The 15027-nt window shown below is 40.5% G+C and overlaps 2 protein-coding genes across 3 annotated transcripts; one reads left to right on the plus strand and one right to left on the minus strand.

Moving 5' to 3' along the window:
• Positions 1–387: 387 nt before the first annotated feature.
• LOC112466527 (glutamate [NMDA] receptor subunit 1) lies at positions 388–7626 on the minus strand. 2 transcript variants are annotated; one of them, XM_025034647.1, is made up of 17 exons: positions 7456–7626; positions 6528–6713; positions 6093–6344; positions 5601–5795; positions 5319–5419; positions 4936–5109; positions 4607–4720; positions 4312–4474; positions 3919–4129; positions 3423–3557; positions 3073–3230; positions 2743–2977; positions 2401–2549; positions 2131–2288; positions 1857–2029; positions 1338–1591; positions 724–966 (listed from the first exon to the last, which is right to left on the minus strand). In XM_025034647.1, the coding sequence occupies exons 2-17, from the start codon at positions 6702–6704 to the stop codon at positions 724–726; spliced, it is 2892 nt and encodes a 963-aa protein (XP_024890415.1). In that variant the 5' UTR covers positions 6705–6713; positions 7456–7626. The 2 variants fall into 2 exon arrangements, with proteins under 2 accessions (XP_024890416.1, XP_024890415.1); XM_025034648.1 differs by lacking the exon at positions 7456–7626 and having other exon boundaries at positions 388–966; positions 6528–6704.
• Positions 7627–7648: 22 nt separating this feature from the next.
• Positions 7649–14874, plus strand: LOC112466528 (monocarboxylate transporter 12). Its single transcript, XM_025034649.1, has 9 exons — positions 7649–7731; positions 8145–8344; positions 8994–10227; positions 10854–11119; positions 11298–11441; positions 11518–11819; positions 12052–12725; positions 13100–13320; positions 14498–14874. The coding sequence occupies exons 3-9, from the start codon at positions 9803–9805 to the stop codon at positions 14674–14676; spliced, it is 2211 nt and encodes a 736-aa protein (XP_024890417.1). The 5' UTR covers positions 7649–7731; positions 8145–8344; positions 8994–9802; the 3' UTR covers positions 14677–14874.
• The last annotated feature ends 153 nt before the right edge of the window (positions 14875–15027 follow it).

Here is a 15027-nt window from a genome sequence, read left to right on the forward strand (position 1 = left end):
CACTTGGATATTTAAGTTCTTCTATGCCAAATTGTTGTAGTTTTATATAAGCACCAAGAATAATTTCAATTCCTGTTTTCGAAGAATTTATACCATATTGATAAAGTGATTTAATAATTTTATGCCGGAAAATCTTAATAGATTTAAGTCTAAAAGGATAGTCCTATGTGAAACAAATTGGTCATATTTTAACATAATATATCTCCACAATCGACAAAACGTCCATGATATATCTATAATAAATATACATACATATACGTGTATACAAGCACAATGTTTCTTTCTCGTTGTAACAAATAAAGTAAATTAATAGTCTATTTAAAAACACTTTCCCACATTTTAACATATTCACATGAATATGACTAACATTATTAAACATTATTGAATCTTTCAATTACATACAATTTATTTTCTCGAAAAATTAAATCATCTCAAAATCATTTAGATATAAAACAAATAACATCTGCAACGATTCAATAAATATCAGAGATATCTTTAAGGTAGTCCATCACAATTTTCTATAAACATCTAACAAGCGAACAATTAATCATCTCAAATATATCCCACAGCTATTCGCCGATTATATACGGATCACCCTGCGATCGTATTCCGCTATGCGAGGAAGATATTAGAATCAGTTTCATCCCATGGTGTAATCGGTCTACTAGGAACGTTCGGCGACGACGCTTCTTATTCGGTAAAAAACTACAAATCAACGTAAGATTAGACTATGAGATGCGACACGTCGGCAGTGTAGGCGGCGGGCGACAATCGGATGTCGTCGGAGCGGGAGATCGGCCGTTGTCTCAGATCGCTGTCACCGGGCCAAGCGCGACCTGGGCTGCGCGAGCCCACGTTCGACCTGGCGACCGTGTCGACCGCCAGGCTCACCGTCGCGGGATCGTTCAGGCCGTTGCTCTGGATCCTTCGCTGCGTGACTATCGACGCCCGCAAAGTTTTCCGCTTCTGCTCACGAAACAATACGAATATTTAAAAGTTTACGAAATACGTTGCGGTCTACAATTAATATCAATTTCTACCAATGTAGATTAATTTTAGTCTTAGTTTAACTTATTTCTTATCTTTTCCTAGTTCTAAAAATTAGAAAAAGATTAAAGTTAATCTGTATTGGTAGAGATAGACATATAAGAGTGCTAAAGAGTAGATTTTGACAAGTTCTTGACGGATAACTTTAAGAAATGTCTTAATAAATAATTTTGAGAAGCGAGAGCAATGCGTCCAATCGATCGGAATAACTTAATTACTTCGATTAATTCGACGTAATTTGATTAAGTCGACCCTCTGTCGACTTCTTTAAGTTGATTAAATTAAATTACCTCGATCATCCCTCGCCACTTGTCGGCCGCGTGTCTTGCCAGTTCCATCTTCCTCTGTTTACGTATTTGGTGCTTCTTGTATGCCATTTCGATTATAATTAGAGCGACTCCGCCGCCGATGCCGACGCCGACGACGATAAACACCCCTGCCATGTTCTCTAGACCGAGGGTGTTCGGCATTTTTTCAAACTGTTCGCATTGTTGCACGTTACCGTGCAAGATCCAAAGATTGTCGAGGCTTTCCATGAAACCACCTGTAAAAAGTGATTGCTAGCGATTAATATTTATTTTTATTACGCAAATTATATAATATTATTAAATTGAACTTAACATAAAATTAAATTTGATATGTTTCTCCATATAATTTATATTATTTAATATTTAACGTTTCAGATTGCCACATCATCATGATTGGCATAACAAGAATCATAATTAGCGGAAATAACAAATCTTGCTGTACAGAAAAATATGGCAACGCGCGAGCGTAAAGTGCTTTACGTCGAAAATTGTTGCGCTCACTTTCGTGGAAGTCTAAGATCGCCAATGTCACAGCGTCCGCCCAAGGAGATCCTTTTTGCAAACCGATTCCGTAACCCGAGCGGCCGAACAATTCGCCAGCCGTCACCAATTCGCAATCTTGAGCCGCTTCGAACTCCAATCGCGAGCTATCCCAGATGAACGCCATTAATTTCCTGGAGAGAAAGAAATCACCATGATCACGTAATATGCATTGAAGGTTTTCAACTTAAGCGGAGAATTGACGATCTCAAAAACCGAAGCGTCTACCGCTTACCCAATTTTAATGTCGCGAATCGCGTCTTCGGCAGTGTCGTAGTTATTCGCCTCCATTGTACGGTACATATTGGACAATTCTACCTGGCGTCTGAAATACATGTCCACGGCGGATCCCTTCACCGTCGCGCACGTCAAATTCTCCATCGTGTTCCTGAGCTTTACATGCATCGCAGATATTCATATCAGGGAATGCACATCGGATACATTCATCTTTTGTTCCCGGTGTATTTTTCGACAAGTAAAATATATAGTTAATCTTGGTTCTTACTCGAGCATCGTTGATGCCGGTGAGCTTAGTTTTTGGTCGTTCCAAAACGAGGAACGCCGCCAAGTTGGCAGTGTACGATGCGACGATGATCATAGCGAATCCGGCCCACACCATTCCCAGCACGCGCGCGGAGAAACTCCGTGGGGTACCTTCATAAATACAAAATTTAATTAAATGGTAATGTGAAAAATGATCTAGATCTAATACAAGAGAGCCAGTTTAAAGATACTCTTCGGCATGGACTTTAAATTTTGAATTATCTTTTTCCTTTCTAGCGTTTCTCCCTCCAAGTGAGACGTCCGATTAAATGAACGAAAATGGGATGAAAGAAAGATACCTTACCCTCTCCTATACCGCTGTTTAATAATACACCCCAAGCGAACCAGATAGCACTGGATAGATTGAGGGCGTCTTCCTCGGTGCCGTCAGTGTTGGCCAGTCTGAATCTGCCGAAGGGTGAAAATCGATCGAGCAGGTACAAAACCAGCGCGACTACATGTACCGATACCATCACGAGGATCCAAAGGGTGTTGCTGAACGGTTGTAAGAAGGAGACCAGAGTCGATGATCTCGAAGGCTGAACTCAGAAAAATATATTTCTTTGTTTATTTTTGCATAAAATATACGCGACATTTTTATTTTGTACAAAATTAAGAAAGAGGAGACACTTACCTTCTTCTCAAGGATAGTGATGCCCTGATATTTGAACGGTTTGCTGAATTCGATGAACTCGGCACGCTCGGGATTGATCGTTAAAGGCGCGACGATCATGTCAGCCCGTTCGTTGACTATCTCGCCAATAAGGCCCGTCCATTCTTTTTTTCCTCCGACTTTTGATACATATGTCGAAACGCGAGGAAGAAACAAGAAAAAACACAAGATAGAGATTTAAATCATTAATCTTCCGTTGTCTAAGAATTAATTTGGAAACTAAATAGATAGATCTATATATATATTCTATATTTTCTTTAAAAATTTAATATATTTATATTTATATATAATTCTATAATTCAATCACTTACCCGAGGTGTTTTTGATCACGTAGCTGCCAAACTGACCGTCTGGCGACAGGGCTAAACTGTATGTGAAGTTAATCATTTTCGCCAGCTCTTTTAATAAATCCACGCAGTATCCTTTGCAACAAAACATTTGCTTATCTGTTGAAAAGAAAAAAGTGAATTACATTATATTATATTTCCCAGATAGTATAATTTTTCGAATATAGTTGATCTGGTTAATTTTTTCTCAGCGGGAACATTGAAGACTAGTTTGAGCTGATGCAATGTTTATTATCGCGACTAATTTTCGAGAAAACTTGGATTAAATTTTGATTAAGTTAACTGGTGATTAATTCGATCGGCTTGCAGCATAATTTTTAATTCGTTTTCCATATAATGTTTGAAAATTAATAGTTCTATCCAAGCTAATAAACTAGCACAGGTATTATTCAGTAAGTTAATCAGAGATTAAAATCAAGTTCTTGCTGTCCTGTTGATTAGTAGAAGAGTAATAACGCACCGTCCGTCATGTTGAAGTGCGGACAAGCGATCTCCTCAGGTAGACACTTTATCTCATTGTCGGGTAATTCGCGAACATAAACGAACGGCTTTTCCTCGATCGTCAGTACTTTTAGATGCGTGGGTATCATGAAACCCTCGGGTTTGATCTTCAAACGACCCGGCCATATGATGTTGGACTCGTTGACTCGCAGCTTCATCTTGGTGCCGTTCTACCCAGCAACAAAGAAACATTACATTCGAAAAGGTTGTTCTGTAGTTCTTGACTCAAGACGTGATATTTTACGCAAGATGCAATCAGCTGCGATCATTACATATTTAATAAGTGTTTATCTAATTATAAATACTTCCTGTATTCACTGATCTCTTCGCTCACTCCGAATTGTCTACTTACAGCGGGATAAAAGTACTGCCCGACGGACACCTGCGTCTTGTTATTGTCTGGACCTGTGTACTGGATGTTGATTATGTCATACTCGGCGAATATGCGGTCCCCGTTATCGTCGAACGCCACTTGACCCGTCGAACCATGCGGTAATACTTGCTTGCGAATATACCTAAAGAGACAGTAACAAAGAATAAGGGGAACGCGATGGAATGGAATCTCCATTGCTACCAGAGATTTGTGGGAAGAAAAAGTTTCAAATTCCTCAGAGAATTAGGCGTGAGAAACAATAATGCGATCTTACTGGAAAAGAGTCTTGCCAGTTTCCCATATGGAGCCGGAATCGCTGCAGTCCTTCGGCGCCTCGGTGATCCTCTCTGTCTGATTCATCGTTCGCAACGCGGACACGAGGACGTATCTAAAAAAACACGTAGATAAACAAATGCAGGGAGGACAAGTCTTTAATTCGAGCCATTTGAAATTTCTTTGAGGTAAGAAATCCTTATCTTTAATTATACGAGAGAGAGATGTATGATATCTAAAATAAGCTTAGAACAAAAAAATCGATTCCAGGGAAACTGAAGGTAGATGTGCAACGTGATCCGGACCGAGCCGGACAGTAGATATACTAACAGGCTGTCGCTTATATGTGCTTTCTCCTGGGTAGCGTTGATCAGCTTCAACCCCAGCAAGCCGTCCGGCGCGTTCGGCGCGTCCAACGCTTGCTCGGTGACGATCCACACGTATCCGGCGCCGGTCATGTTCAGATTGGCGGCGTCGTTGAAGATCACTTCCGCGTCCTTCTTCCTGTTCAGGGAAGTTCATTTAATTTATCTCCGCAACCAAGGTTCGCGTACAAGATCGATGTTAAATGATCAGAAATTTAAAAATTGTAAGACGATGTTACTGTTAACGTCGTGTGGTTACAGATCGTTTTGTTTCTCATATTTTAGAATTTTACTCTTTGACATTTCCCATTTTTACGAGATTTGTAAATGTCAAGTTACGATACTCACGAGGCGTACATGAGGCAGACCCTCGCCTGTGCGCTTTTCATCTCCCTCAATTGCTCCTCGAAGTTGTGCAATCCCGGTTCGAACTCGATGACTGATTCGACCTGAAACAGTGATCTAGTAACAGGAAATTCGTCTCTCTATAACTATTGAGGAAATTACACAGCTACTGGTAAAATGTAAGTCTATAAATATCTAATTAGTGTACCTAATAGCTAAAGTAATTATATTTCGTAAAATTAACATGACGAATTAATAACACGTACAAACTAATATGCAACGTACGTGCACTTTGATCTCTACGTCATCCTCCAAATTCTGCGATGTCGTCTGGAAACGTCCGAGGAGCGCGCGGCCGTCCGTGTCGGAACTATGGATGAAGATAATCTTCATGTAGTTGAAGTGCTTCAGCAGTTCCACCCAGACATCCGCTTGATGAGAGTACGGCGGTACAGTGCGCAAAAATGAAACATGGATGTTCTGGAAGGACATTATCATTTAGTTACTGCGATTGAACACAATGTGGAACCAATCGCTTTTCATTTGGATAATATAAAATATACGCAATACATTAATTTTCCAATTTTTTAAATTAATTTTTTCAAAAACATTGCAAGCTTGTATGGAACTTAAACGAAAAAAATACCTTTGTTTTACTTTTGCGCAAAGAATGCTGTTTTTTTTTTCAGATTGTTTTTTTGCATTGATTCTATATTAATTTGCCTTAATTTCCATGTCGATTATTAAATTAAATTTGATTTGTTACATCCTGCATACTTTGTCCGAGAAGGCTGAGTCCCTGGACGATATACCGATCACGGGTATGTGATAAAATCCGCTCGTATAGGAAACCGCTGCCGGTGATAAGTCACCTGTAAGCGGATGCGACACCACCACCGCGTACACCTGTTCGGCTATCAAAGATTTGCAGACGCTCAATGCGGTTCTTATAGGGCTGGAGTCCATCTCGATTACCGTATGCTTGTATGTTACCCCTTTATTGACGTATTGGGAATCGAAATTGAGATGCTGAAATCGAGGTATATATGTATTTATATATATACGTGTAGAGAATAGATATAATGTACAAGAGCATATTATAATGCATAGAACTCTTTTTAGAGATAAATTTAACATTTATTATTGTAAATCAAGAGAGAGTTTTATCATATATATATCGTAAGTTTTATATAATATTATTATTAATCTTACGTCAATCGTTTTCTCGAAGTGCTCTTTGCTGTCAACATTGGAGAGAACGCCGCCGATCTTGAAGAATCTTGGATTGTTATGGGTCATAGTCCTGGCGAGTACGAGTCCTAAACGCGGAGCATTGTGCAAGATAATGAAGATGAGTGACAGTATAGTCTTCACCCGTAATTTCTTCATTGTGTAGCCCTGTAAACAAATCCTCACGATAAATCAACGAGTTACTAATTTTTTGACGATTGATACTGGAATTTTGTTTGAGGTGAGAATATTATTTGTATTATTATTTAATTTTTTTGCTAGAATTAAGATTATAATATTATAATAATTAAACAAAAAACAATTGATTAGTAAACTATCAATGATTTTAGATATTATAAATATATATTTTTTAGTTTAATTTAAAGAAATTAATATTAATAGTGTTTGATATTTTAATATAACTTGTCTAAATTATAAAATATTTAAAAATTGGTTTTTTATTCTTCAAATATAATAAATTAATATATTTTATTACAATTTATGATCTTAGATATTTTTCGATATTAGACGCCAGATTCCATTTTTTAAAATAAGCTTATGAAGAGACTATTTTATCATTTATTATATCAAAAGAATAACTGGGTCATTAACGAGTTTGCATCCTTTCCTAGAATAAACAGCCTCCGCCCATTTTCGCGATGAAAGTTCCTCATATTTTTGTAACGTCAAACAAAATATTATTTCAACTCGTGCTTTTCTACACGTTTTGCTCATCCTCGATACTTATTTATGTTCAAGGTTTATGTGTTTTAGTATAATTTAACTTATTTCCTTGCATTGTACAAACACACATATTTAGAAATGATAATCGCTGTTGTTATCGAAAATTGCACTGGGTTTTAGTCGCAGTTCGCGTATCTTAAAAGGAAACTTAAACAGCTTTACTCACAATATAATTTCTGACGCTTTAATATATGCACCCTATTTTAGATATCTCGTCGGATTGGATCTGGAGCGAGACGGATCTCCAAGGATCCACTCAGAGAATCTACTACTATTTATTACATGTCAAAACCGGTCCACGCCCGAGGGAAGCGCACTTTGGAACAGCCCAAGCGCTAATGCCGAGCCTCGAGATAGAGCGCGAGGGCGCGCAGGGGATGTAGTCGGAGATTTGTCATTGATCCAGTCGGATGCTGCGCGTAGAAGTCACCCCCGCCACGAGGTTTGATCGCGAAATCGCCAATTTCAAACAATGCCAATCAAAACATTATAGCTGCGACAATATTCCTCAACGTTTAATATCATTATTCTATTATTATTGTTGTTGCTTTCATTGTTACTACTTCCATGAAAGCTTCGCTACGTATACTGTACAAAGTTTATCTTACAAGCCTTTTTCATATCAACGGAAGATAATTTAATGAGATAAATTGATCATTTTTTCGGAAATTATAATTTGGTAATACCATATAAATGGTATACCAAGCAATATTGAATAATACTAGATCAAATATAATAGAAAACAATCGTTTTCTTTTAATTGTATTCACGTGCATAATTAAATTATATCTGGATGCAGCAATTTGCGAAAACGATTAAACCTGCGCAAACTTCTCCCACAATTACTGTTACCAGGTAATTACAGCAATTGAGGGCGAACAGTGCACGCTAGATGACGTAATGACGAGCGAAGGCCGAGACGTCTGGGAGACAATCAGCTTAAACCGCAATGCGATGCGCTTTCTAATGAGATTTTCGACAAACAACGTTTTGCGAGTGATTAGCAATTTACTTTAAGTCGAGGAACGGCGATTGAAATAACAAATGATACGGCGGTATGTAAATTTTACGATTATTAATATAGTTGAATTGACAACTGCGATTTTCGATTCGACAAAGTACTCATTATATCTCTATGAATAACTCGATGAAATATACTTATTGTATCTCTGTATCTCTGAAACATAGGTTTATTTATTCGACCACGTTACGGAACGTCATGCTTTAAAAATTCCAATTCCAAACAGTCCTACGCAAACAGATATCTCCTGATAATAGAACGTTAAAATAAGAATGTTAAAGCGATACAAATTCTTAAAATTCTCAAAAATTCTTTTAGCTTATTAGAATATTTTTTTTCTCAAAATAATTATGATTTATCCGGTTATTAACATTTCCTGTACAAGGTGGCTCAAGGATAGAAATTGTTTTCCTCTTTTATCATAAAGTTAAGAATTTTTGCTGGAAATATAAATGTGTATTTCTAGACGTAGAGATATAAATGTAGAATTATTTTTGATAATCAAAGCAATTTCGATTTTCTCAATGCGATCAGATATTCGAAAAGTCAAAACTTTATTTCGCAAATTATTTCAAGCGTAATGATTCGATTTTTCTTTTTCTCGTTAAAAAACCTCTCATTTATTTGCATAGATTCAAGCATAAAGTAAATTTTATGTATTTAAATGGGTTTTATTTTTTCAGAATAATCAAGTCCCATCCAACATTTTGGCTGTTAACGTTCTATACAAAAAGTGCTTCAAATGTAGCGACTCTTTTGTGTCAGAAGACTTCCATGCAGTTCCATATTCATGTAACCCAGTTTCGTTCGTTCAAAAATGATGGCTCTTGTCTCGCGGCCGTCACACGCGGTGGTTTTTCTCCCTGTCAGCTCCATTCGCACGTGGGTCGCGGGTGATTTCTGCGAAGATGCCTTTGCGCGTCAGCGTCACCGACGTATCGATCCCACTGTAAATTTCCAGTTAGTAGCAACCCTCCACCAGTCTGCGTGCGCACCCCACTCGTGTTCATCGAGAGGGTCTCAGTCTACATTAGAAAGTCGGGAGAAGTGCTTTGGCAGCCAGACAAAAGACGCTGACCGTCGACCATTGACAGTTTTATCTGCCGAGTTTCCCAGTTCGGGGCGAGCTCGTCTTTGAAAATCAAATCAAACTGCACCGAAGCCCTTCTACTGCCGAGGGGCTGAGGGGTACAAACAAAAGGGAAAGAAAGATAACGAGGGTTGCGTGATATAACAGCGCCCCTACGATAACAGATAGACATCGCGTCCAGGTAGACAAATTCCGTTCTCCAACTAGTGGAGAAGAAGCAGGCGAGAGGAGGGTGAGCGCGCCAGGCGGTGACGATCGAGAGCGAGGAAATAAGAGCTCGAGGAGCCGCCGGACGAGACCAGAGAGACCAGATCGAATAAACCACGCGCGACCAACCAAGCAACACAATCCAATGTATTACGGTCCCCCCGGTTCCGCCGAGGAAGCCGCCGCCGAGGAAACATGTCGCTACCACGGGAATGGAGCTTTCAGGACGCGTGTAGGGCGTCGAGCCTGCTGGCGGACGTCGACGTCGGCGGCGTCGGCGTCGGCGGCGTCCCTACGGCGGCGTCCCAGGAGATGGCTGTCACCGGCGGCAGCAATCTCATCGACGAGAATATGAATGATCAGCCGGCGACGCAGCTGGGCTCGCTGTTCTCCATCCACTCGGCGCCGGTGTTCGACCTGAGCAGCATCACCGGCGGGGCGCCGTCGCCGAAACGGCCGGCGTCCCTGGCGGTCCAGGCGACGGCGACCTCGACGCCGATCGTGCCGCCGCACTTGCAGAGCCCCGAGGGCACCGTTGCCGAGGACGAGGACAACGACAACCTGCTGACGATATCCAGCCTCACTGCCCGGCCGCTCATCGCCAAATCCAGGGAGCTCAGGTCGGTGTCGGAGTGAATATATTGTCGGGGTGGTATATTGACCCAGGTATCGGCAAGACCGATTCTGTACGTGCTTGCTTGTACCCCGACAATCCACACGTGTTTCATCCCCCATTGTTCGTCGCGCTGCTTATCGCGGTATTGTCGCATGCGAAAACGTGTCGTTCCCGTTTCTGAGGAAACGAATCAAACACGTGTAGTTGACAAAATGTAGTAATTTAAATTTAATAGATATATAAATGTTATATTCTTTAGGAAATATCAACATGTCAAATAATTAATCGAAAACGTACGTTCAACTTTAGTTCGTGCACGTTAAATTTTATGTGCTAATATCCCCATTTTTCTTAAGTTTATACTTTTATATTTATTATATTTTATATTTTTCTTCCCCACGTGTGAAATTTGTACCACAGATTGTTCCTGTTTTGCAAACAAGAACTGTTAGTATAATCTTTTTTTGAACTTTCCCCAGCACTAATTTCCAAAAGTCAAGATTAAAAAAAAATTGAAACCGTCGAATTTTGCTGAAATATTTATTACACAGAGTAGTCGTGGGTAGTTTCCGCATTTTCGTAATTTGCGAGTGACTATTCGCTCGAATAACGGCTTCGATCCTGATCCAGATCCGCTAGGTATACGGCCCCGAAGAGGAGAAAGTCCCGGCAGAGGAACGAGACCAGGAAACCCCGGAACACCACGTACGTCCCGCTGGACGGCGGGTACGGCTGGGTCGTGGTGTTCGGCGCCTTCTTCGTGCAGTTCTGGGTGGCCGGGCTGGTCAAGTCCTACGGCGTGCTCTACGTCGAGGTCATGGAGACCTTCAAGGACTCATCCGCCTCGGTCGCGTCCTGGATACCAGCGATTCTGACGTGCCTATGTCTAGCGCTTGGTGAGTCGTCGTCTTCGTCATTTAGGTGCCTGCGGGTCTTCGCGATCTCCGTTTCTCGGAAAGAGCTCGGAACGAGCGAAAGTCATTGATGCCTATAATCCGTAGTCAACTGACCTTGTTTGTTCGCGTCAATATAACATATAATCGAGGCGTGCTAAATCGATATTTCGTTTCGCAGCTCCGGTGACGAGTATGCTCTGCCAGAAGTACAGCTGTCGAGCGGTGGTTTTCGTGGGAGGACTTTTTTGCGCCCTAGGACTTACAACTAGTTACTTCGCCACGCGATTGATACACCTCTTTTTTACATTTGGAGTGCTGACAGGTTTGCATTTTGAATTTCAATCCTATTGCCGCACACTCTTCCCTCAGTCAGTCCTTCATCTCGCGCGTCCTTGCAGGTATCGGCGGTGGCTTGTCGACGACGCCGGGTATAATCCTGGTGTCGCAATACTTCGACAAGCATCGCGCCCTGGCGAACGGGATCTGCGTGTCCGGCACTGCCGCGGGTAGTTTCGTATTCCCGCTTCTGATCGAATTTCTGGTGAGGGACTTCGGCTTTCACGGCACGGTATTGCTATTAGGCGGTTGCATGCTGCACGTATGCGTCAGTGCGACACTGTACCGACCATTGGATGAAAATTATGCCCCTGAGGAAGACTCGGTCTCGGTGGAGAAGTTTGAAAAGGAACTGAAAGAGCAGGTACAATCGGGTTCTCGACTGATATATGTCATACATCTACTTCATATTTATCATTATGTATATGTAGATTGTTTATAACGTATATAATGATATATTTTCTTTATAAAAGATTGCAAACATCCTACTTTTCGCATTCGGTTTACGTAGATTTACTCATATAGTAATGAGTAGGTAATGAGAGAGATATCGATTGTAACAAATTAATGGCAATTTATAACTCATCGGCTCACAGGATCAGGAGAAGTCGAAACAACAAAAATTGGAATTACTGTTCGCCAACGATCCGATTGCCCGGCACAACATGCTGAACGAGCTGTTCCACCAGAACAGCGGCGTGGTAGCGGTCGAGCTGACCGACAGCGACGAGGAGAAGGATGTGATGGGGGAGGGTCTCCGTATGAAGCCCATTTCCAAGATCCGCAGCTCCAGTATCCTGCACAGCGTGGAGGACCTGTCGACGGACTCGACATGCGTGTACAAGGCCGCCAGATCGTCGCTCAGGTCACTAAAGTCGTCCGCGACGGCGATGGGCCCGCCGGAACAGCAGCAGCAGCAACAGCCGCCGCCATCGCCGCCGAACAGGATGTCGTCCTTGACATCTCGCAGCATCGCAGGATCGACGGACTCTAAGATTACGTTCATGCAAAGACTGACGCGCTATATCGACTTGTCGCTGCTGAAGAATCCGCAGTTCATCATGATGTGCTTCTCCGTCAGTCTGATGTCCACTGGCAGCCCGTACATGTTGTACTACCTGCCGGCATACGTCCACGCCGCCGGCTACAGCAAATCGGAGGCCGGCTACCTGGTGGCCATCTCCGCCGTTCTCGATTTGTGCGGCCGGCTCGGCCTCGGTTGGCTCTCGGATCTCAAGCTGTTCGATCGGCGAAAAGGGTATATCGGCAGGTGAGCGTCGCGAGATATATCACGCTAATTGGAGATAAACGCAATTAATTATGCTTTAAATAAAACTCGTTATATCTAATCCTGATAAATTATGAATATCGACTCCGGAAGAAATATTTATGGATCGTTTCTATTTGCTTCACTCGTTCCGAGATTAAAAACCGCGTTTAGGAGAATATTTTGGGATCCTCAGAAATATTCTGGGATACCATCATAGTCACTTCCGTCTGAATATTTAATGAACGAACAATTAATTATTCCGATCCGTTTTAAATATCTTCAGATGGATTCTCTTACGTTAGAGGCGACGAAACGAGAGCGTAGTCATTGAATTATTTTACTGAATGGTCTCTCTTTTTTTTGTCATCGAGCAGCGTGGTGGGTGCTGGTGTGGCAGTCTTGGCGATCCCGATGGCTCACTCCTTTTACGTGCTGGCGTGTTCCGTCGGCATGTACGGGTTGTGCCTAGGCTGTTGGTTTCTCCTAGTTCCCGTCCTGCTCGCCGATCAATACGGCACCGACAAAATATCGTCCAGCTACGGTCTCGTGAGGATGTTCCAGAGCTTCGGGGCGATCTCGATTCCGCCCCTCGCAGGTACGTCGCTGCACCAGGCTGCACTGCAATCATTTTTCAAAGGCAGCAGATGCTCTTCAATTTCGTCGAGCGAATTCTCTCTTCTCTTCCATTTAATTTCAATTCATCGACTGTCCTGTGTATATGCAACTGTGGAAAAGTACACGTGCAACTCTCTCGCGTTACTTCAGAGACTGCAGAGAAAATATTGAGTCACGTATTGCGTTAATTATTCGCGTTGATAATTACGTCCAAGAGTGCGGAGATAAAAATATAAAGGCTGTGCACGCGCACACGTATATACATGTGTTTCACAACCACTATACTATATAGGGTGACTTTTTTTTAATAAATAAGTAGCGATCGACGTGTGTGTATAACATAGGGTAAATAAATGTTGACATTCTTGGTCATCGAACGGGATTTTGTGTCTAATTATAATTTTTTGTGAATTTTACACATTTTGTCTTTATGCTCTTGAATCAACATGTATGTGTAAATGGCTGCTTTTTCTTTTTAAATTATTTCGAGAGTATTGTCTTTGAGGATTATCGTTTGCACTTTCTCGAATTATTTCTTTAGATTTTTATTTAAACTACGTTATATGTAATTCTATCTCAATGTATTTTTTTTATCTTAATAAACTTGTGCGATGTAGTTATATTGATTGCTCGGATAATTTTAAAATAGATAAAACACTGCAGCCATTACTAATTTGAAATCGATTTTTCTTTGAAGAAAATGTCAGGTCACCGATAGCATTCGAGTCATAACGAATCATTTATCGGGTATAACATGTTAAGAATAACATTTAAATATGTTAAAGATAACATTTTCGCGCAAGCTGAACTACATGGATAGATAAATAGCGAAATATTATTCCTTGTTTAATTTGAAACGTACTTTAAATTTAGTTTTGCGAAGTAAAGACGATGATAAATTATACAATTTCACATTTTGCTACGAAAAACGGATTGTACAAATAAATTAAAATGTTTATATCCCGTCACTTGAAATGTGTAATTGAATTCTATACACATTGACATATATTTATTTAATTTGACGTATTTGTTTATCTTCATGCGATTCTCTATAATACATATAATTAATTATATATCTGATTAATTCTTGTGATTTTAATTACCACTTATATTATGTGCTGACTGTATAATAATATATCGATAATAAATTGTTCCAGGCTATCTCCGCGATGTAACCGGAAGCTACACCGTGTGTTTTTTGTGTATGGGTACATGTATGGTCATAGGGGGTTTACCCCTGCTTTTGGTTTTCAACGAGAACCAAACAAATCCAACAAAGCTGCCCGTGAACGCCGAGAATAACAATCGTCAGGAGGACACTACCGTGAAAGGGTAAATTATTTTGAAAATGTGATCGTTGACTATAAAGTGATTTAATGTGTAATAGGAAAATAAATAAATCGTAACAGTTGTCACTAAAAAAAAAATGATAACATCACGATGCTTATTGAACATCTCCAAAATTGACTCCTTGCCACTTTTTATGTCACGTTATCAGGTAAATTTAATTAAATAAATACAGATTAGAAATTGACATATTCACGCTCTATTTATCCCACCTTATCATTCTCAAATTATTCTTCAAGTTCTCATTGCACTTCAATGTCTCAAACGTGTTCTGTTAAGTATTCTTTCAAATAAATTTAAATATTAAAATATTATTTAGCGAGATATTTAAAGTACATAA

Source organism: Temnothorax curvispinosus, unplaced genomic scaffold (assembly GCF_003070985.1).
Source record: "Temnothorax curvispinosus isolate PA1 unplaced genomic scaffold, ASM307098v1 QBEX01016319.1, whole genome shotgun sequence".
Taxonomy (NCBI): Eukaryota; Metazoa; Arthropoda; class Insecta; order Hymenoptera; family Formicidae; genus Temnothorax; species Temnothorax curvispinosus.